Source organism: Musca autumnalis, unplaced genomic scaffold (genome assembly GCF_047663935.1).
Source record: "Musca autumnalis isolate F117 unplaced genomic scaffold, ASM4766393v1 scaffold_4, whole genome shotgun sequence".
Lineage (NCBI taxonomy): Eukaryota > Metazoa > Arthropoda > Insecta > Diptera > Muscidae > Musca > Musca autumnalis.
This window is the reverse complement of record NW_027411977.1, coordinates 70,890,414-70,896,852: the sequence shown is the minus strand read 5'-3', so window position 1 is coordinate 70,896,852 and position 6,439 is coordinate 70,890,414. Positions and strand designations below refer to the sequence as shown.

Below are 6,439 nucleotides of genomic sequence, written 5' to 3'. Positions count from 1 at the left end.
GAAATGCGTTCTAAAAAATAAAATGCAAAATTTTTGAATCGTGTTTAATAGTGTTATGCCCTCCAGTCCTGGCATTCGCTAAGATCTCCTTTTTTACTACGGTCTCAGTTAAAGCCTCTGACCAGTAGGGCGATATCCATATCCAGGGGGAATATTTGGGACGGTTTGGCTAGACCGTTCGTTGAATTCTTTCCATCGTTGTAGCTGATCAGCAGTCGTTGACTTTAATATTTAATACGCTACTTTTTTATTCGCATTTTAAAAGATTCGTGTGTCCTCGTATTGCTGCGTTGTCGGCGTTTTTTTTTTTTTTTTTTTTTTTTTGTTCTTCTGTCAACGTTTTCTGACACTATTGGGTTGTGTGCGCAAGCTTTTGTCAAGTCCAAAAAATCCTAGTAATTTATTCTAATTTAATCGATGTAAATCGAACGGGTAATACAGAGCCACTATGTTTCTTGATTACCGAATACATTATTGGTAACACGGTGCATGCCGTACGAAAATAATATATTCCTTCATAGTTTACAGACAAAGCATCGTGTAATCTATGGCTATATTCTTTTATAGTTCTTTAGTAATATGTAATATAATTTATACACTGTTAGTACTTCTATAATTCAATAGTATAAATGAACTTGTGATAATTTGCGCCAACCAAACATAACACTGTTTAAATTTTCGAAGGACTCTAATTCTAATGGAAGCTTTCCTTTTATTCCATCATAATTCTATTGCAACACCACCCAGCAAAAAAGTTTGGAAGTAGTGCAATGCAGAGTTATGATTTCAATACATCTTTCGATGCAGTCCACACGGAGTTATGAAAAATGCACTCCGCTCGATACATTTAAGAAGCACTCTCTTAGAGAGCCCTAGCCAAGCAAACCAATTTTTTGATCCCTACAGTCGCAGTCTTTTTTTCTTAACACAAGCAAGAGTGTCTAAAATTATAAGAATTTGTTTTAAAAAATAAAGAAATACAAACTAAAGATACGAACATTGCTGTAATTCACGAGACGCAAATTATTTTTGAAGTGGAGTTAGAGTTTTTTTGGAAATCTGAACTGGAGTTGGAGGAAAAGTGAAAAACCATTTGGATGAGGAAGCAATTTCAGTTGCGGTGTCACAAAAAGAAGAACAGTGGAAGTAAACTCAGTTATGATCAAATTTAATGGAGAGTTTTTATAATTTGTATTAGTGTAATAAAGTTAATATTCTTGTTTACTCGAATAACCAATGTATTTTATTTATTTTGGGTTATTTGCAATGACTTGCATTTTATAGAGTCTTTAGACTGCATTTAAATTCAATCCAAAACATTACATCAAAGGCTGTGATTTGGATCGAAAATGGAGTGCATCCTAGCTGCGCCTCTCTTGTAAAATTCATAGGTGAATTCATAGGAAAAGATGTACTCCAGCGGCAATTGTTCTAGTGATTTAACTGCATCCGCTGATGCAAACTTTTTGCTGGGCAGTACTTCGCGAATATCTGTAGAAAAATGTTTGATAATTCACGAGGTAATATTTTTCAATAATTGGTATCTGTAAGAGGAAATTTTTATCGCATTCTACATAGTTATAGGCCCGTTCTTACATCTTGTCTTTAAACTCCGTTTTTGTTATACCTCAAGGAATAAAGTTCGCATTAGTAGGGATTTGTTATTACATCTTCCATTTAGAATAAATATTATATTTTGTAAACATATGACAATATTAAGCAAAAAAGTCTGTATACATACATAAAATTTACTCAAATCTGATGGGTTGATTTTGATGTTGCTTGTTTTTGGTGCAGCATACTCTTGGGCGCACTCTAAATTTTAAAAGGAACACAAAGTTAATTTTGGATTATCTGACACTTATTTTCAAAGCACACTTGTAAGCACAAAAAGGGTTATGTGTCCGATACCGACCAACATTTAACTACAGAAAGGATATAATAATAGGCCATACTATATAATTATACATACATATGCTCATTAGTATTAACAGTATGTTTTCCAATTATGACCCTAAGTTATCATACGGTATTTGCAATCCGTCTATGTATTTGTTTTTATTCAATTCAATTGTTCTTTATTTTCATATAACGTTATAAAATAATAATTTTCTAATAGATTATACAAATTATAACGAATATTCCAGCATGGTTATATAGAGAACCGTCAACTGGGATGTTGAGTTGTTATTTAGTTTAAGTATTTATCTGTTTAGTAATTAAATTCTGCAATTAACATTGTTCTGTATTTTAATGACTCTTTTAAAAATTGATATAAATTGAGCCAGCACAAATCTTCACCACCATTAATTATGCTTATATGCTTAAGTTCATCTGGTTTACTTACATCCCCCATTTCAGAGAGTAAGCTTCAAGTTTATCGATCATTCACTACAGGATTAAAGGGTTGTCAGCCATTAACACAATGTCATCCGCATACATTAAAAGTCGTATGTTTATTTCTTCTATGTATAGTCCCCCACCAAGTTGTTCAAATCATTTAAGTATATTGCGAACAGAATAGGAGACAACAAGCATCCTTGCTTTACTCCAGTATTCTGATATCTCGGTACCGGACCAAACAGCAGACTTTGTGTGTTGATAAATGTTCTCAATAAAACGAACTGTATTCGTTGACAGCCCAATCGCTAGCTTAAAGATTTACAAATCTCATGGCACTCTATCAAAAGCAGCCTTAAAATCCACGAAGAAGGCATATACTTTCTTATTTTTTTCGTTTAATTTAATATTGACTACTGCAACCAGATTAAATATATTATCTATTGTAGAGTAAGCTTTCCTGAAACCTGCTTGGTATTCATTGAGTATTATCGGTTTGCCTATTAGGTGATCCTAGTATTCAGCATTCCAATGCAATGCAATTCAAAAAAAATCCTCTAAAGTTGGATACATCTGTTACATCACCCTTTTTGTGAATTGGGAAGATTATAGCGGTGCGAAATAATTCAAGATCGTCATCGCCATTCAATACTTTGGAATTGCAAAGTTTTCTTAAGAATTCATCGGTAGCGTTGAGAAAGAACTCATATGGTATTCGATCTTCCCCTGGGGCTTTATTTGTCTTGACAATTTTTAATTGGTTCTTGACTTCTGCAAGTGTGAAAACTCGGTCCAAAAGACCATCTTCTGTGTTATTAGGGACATAATAAATTGGTTCCGTGTTGCACTTGGGGCTTAGGAGCCTTTCAAAATATAACCTTATCTCTTCTGCAGGAATGTTACAATTAGTCTCAACATCCACTTGTCGAATTTCCTTTGCTAACCTCCACCAGGCTTTGCTATCTGATACAGACTCCAACTTTTGTTAAATTTTTTGATAATATTCCTGCTTTTTGCTCTTACATAAATTATTATATTTCTTTTTTTTCTTGAAGATATAACTGTCTGTCGTTTGCTTTACCTGATCTACGAAATTTATTAAGCTTTCTCATCGCATTCTTTTTGACATTTGAGCAATCTATATCAAACCATTTATTTTTGAATCTTTTCTTTGTATTGTTTTCATTATTAGGGTATGACTCGTATATTAAACTGGATAACTCATTAAGCTTGGAGCTATGTGATAACTTATATAAGTTTCTATTTAATGTGGTTTGGTATACAGGTAAGTTTGTTTCTCTCCACATAAATTTTGGCAAGAGGTTGGGTTTGTTTGAAGTTTCCAAAGGTGCACAAGGCATAAATAAAGACAGAATAAGAGGGAAATGATCGGACCAAATTTGACTATTTGTTTGTATGTACTGATTTGTTGTGGTTTAGTTTTATTCGCCACTATCTTTTCCATGAATTTATATTCTTAAGCGCTTGCTGTATCTAGAATTGCAGTATGGTGTACAGTCGGCTTAAAAATACTTTAAAAGTAAAAGAGCTATCGGCCGAATCAGGTTTTGGGATCATTAGACTTCGTGTGTTTTCCAAAATTTGGGACATACCTTTGTTCGAAACATACATTAAATAATTGGGTAATTTTTGTAAGACAGTTTTATGTACGTTTTCTCCGTTATCAGATCAAAGTCTAGACATATTAAGTTTCATGTTTTTGTTTATTTCATTGAGAACTTCACCTATGGGACATAACTTCGTTCAATAAATTGTGATTTAACATTGTAATTCTCTGTAAATGTAGGATGCAAATATGTAGTTTGAAAATAGTTTGAAAGTAGATCAATCTTTTAATCATTTCTTTTAGCCTATTGTGTGTCGTTGATTCTTAGTCTTGAAGTCTTTGTTCTAACAGGCCGTGTTGTGTGTTTTCTAATGTATTAAATAATTTTACTTTTTTTTCTCGATTCTTCCTAATACGTTTTGTAACGTATTGCTTATAATGCATTAATAAATATATTTGCAACGTAATATGTTCCCAATTTTCCCACTGGGTTGACAATACGTGGACAGTTTTATTTAATGTAATTGAAACTTTCTCACCATTACCACATGTAACGGCTAAAAAAATATAAATTCATGCTATAGACTTGGAAACATTAAATACGTATTTTAAAACATTTTATGTGAAAATACTACTATAATGTGAACACACCATTCAATTTCAAACCAATATGGCAACATACCTTGTAGCTGTCATTTATGTATTTATTTTCTCAATTTCTTACACCGCTTCTCTCTTGTGGAACTCTTCTGCTGTCATGACATACTTGTTTGTTTACATTTTTTCACGCTAGTTGGCAATCAACCCACCAAAACGCTTCATTCCAGACAATGTGAATTGGGACGAACAAGTTTTTTTTCTTATGTCTTCGCCGTCTATGATTCTTTAGTTCTTGTTATTTTCTTCTTCTAGTAAAACATTTTGTTTATATTGTCACCTGCTGGTGTGGGGTGATATCCAGAAGTAGTTCGGTGTCTGTGCGGTATTTTAATAGTTTATTACAACAAAAACAAAGAAAACAACTTAAAAAAAACTTCCATAGCTAGTGACCAAAGTGTATAGTGACATTGTTTTTTTCCAAGCGTGTCAACAACGTCAAGAGGAAGAAAGTCTTTCTCTTTGGTCAAGTACAAAAGTCAACAATTATAAAAATAGAATATTCGAATTAACATTGTTTAAGAGAACAAACATCATAATTAAAATGTTTTTAATATCAACTATAATACACTACATCGTTGCTTTGTATAAGGCATATAAAAAATTCTTGTAAGTAATGCAATTTTATAATTTCTTTTTCTTTAACAATGAATACCACAAAAACACTTACCTCCCACAAATATAAGTTGGCATTGTAACAACAAACATATGTATGTAGGTATGTAAGGGTGTATCATTTTTATAGCGTAAAATTTTATTGGTTGTATTAATACAACCCAGCAAAATTTGACGGAAGGGGTTCTTTGCGATGACGTGATTTCATGTCATCTTTTGCATTGGTTCAAAGGAAGTCGTGAAAGATCCGATCTTTTCATTAGGATTTGAACCAATGGAAAGGAAGTCGTGAAAGATCCGATCTTTTCATCAGCATTTGTACCCATTCCATCGATCCAATAGAGATGATGTTTGTGTTTTTATTTACACACCTGTTTATTTTCATTTTGGTATGTTCCAGTACTGCAAAAATCTACTAATTTTTACTATTTTTTCCGATAACATAAAGGAAAAATTGTTATCGTAGTAAAAATAAGTAGATTCTTGCAGTTTCTGGAACAGACCAAAGTTGTTAGAACTGTCGTCGTCATGTTGTCTTACATTTCCTCCATATCAAACAACTAAAACTTCTAAACAATTGGTATTATATGAAGTCCCAAACATCGAGCTAAAAATAGAATCGGACTGCACACATTGCTATTTTAAAAGTTCCCTTGTCTGTTCTAAATCTGACATAGAATGAAATCAATCAAATCTCGCTTCTTGGAATTTGAAAAAAGTCCGAAACGAAAAGGAACAAGAATCTGAAAATAAAGAAGAAACTACTTTTGGAAAGAACCAATTAAAAATAAATTAATTAAGCATAAATGGTATTTTCCATAAAAAGTCTCTCCTCCCCGTTCGTTACATTTTGTTCTTAGAGATCCCTAAAGCAAGCCGGGTTGTAGATCCCTACATATTTCCGTCACTAAACAAAAGAGCATAAATTACCAAAATGTTGTTATAAAATAACAAAATTATAAAATAAAAGTAATTTACGAAATAAAAATACTTAAAGGAGTGCATTTGGAGTCCATGTTGAAATCTGAACTGGTGATGGGAAGATAATTGAAAAAACCTTTTGTAAGATGAAAGACTATCAGTTGCGGAGAACGGAGGAAGTAATCTTTTGCGTTGCAGCGGTGGTGATTACATTGCAATTTTGGATGTAAACTTTTGAAAAACTAAACTGATAAATTAATTGTAGCTATTTCATGAATTCGTTTGAATTAATAAAGAGTTTTGTTTTTCATGAAAACCATATTTCAATACAGCATTTCC

General features: G+C 32.4%; 2 protein-coding genes across 4 annotated transcripts in view; one reads left to right on the top strand and one right to left on the bottom strand.

The window, feature by feature from the left end:
- The window catches only part of LOC141402023 (uncharacterized), a 162,036-nt gene extending 157,380 nt beyond the window's left edge, over positions 1-4,656 (bottom strand). Inside the window, exon 1 of the mRNA XM_073982644.1 lies at positions 4,590-4,656. Coding sequence (XP_073838745.1) covers positions 4,590-4,603 — 14 coding nt within the window. The 5' untranslated portion in view covers positions 4,604-4,656. The remainder of the gene's footprint in view (positions 1-4,589) is intronic.
- Positions 4,657-4,669: 13 nt separating this feature from the next.
- Positions 4,670-6,439, top strand: part of cu (NADP/NADPH phosphatase nocturnin) — a 121,058-nt gene continuing 119,288 nt past the window's right edge. The window contains exon 1 of one of the 3 annotated variants that reach the window (XM_073982635.1): positions 4,670-5,173. In XM_073982635.1, the coding sequence (XP_073838736.1) occupies positions 5,109-5,173 (65 nt within the window). In that variant the 5' untranslated portion in view covers positions 4,670-5,108. The remainder of the gene's footprint in view (positions 5,174-6,439) is intronic. The other 2 variants (XM_073982630.1, XM_073982634.1) reach the window with 2 other exon arrangements.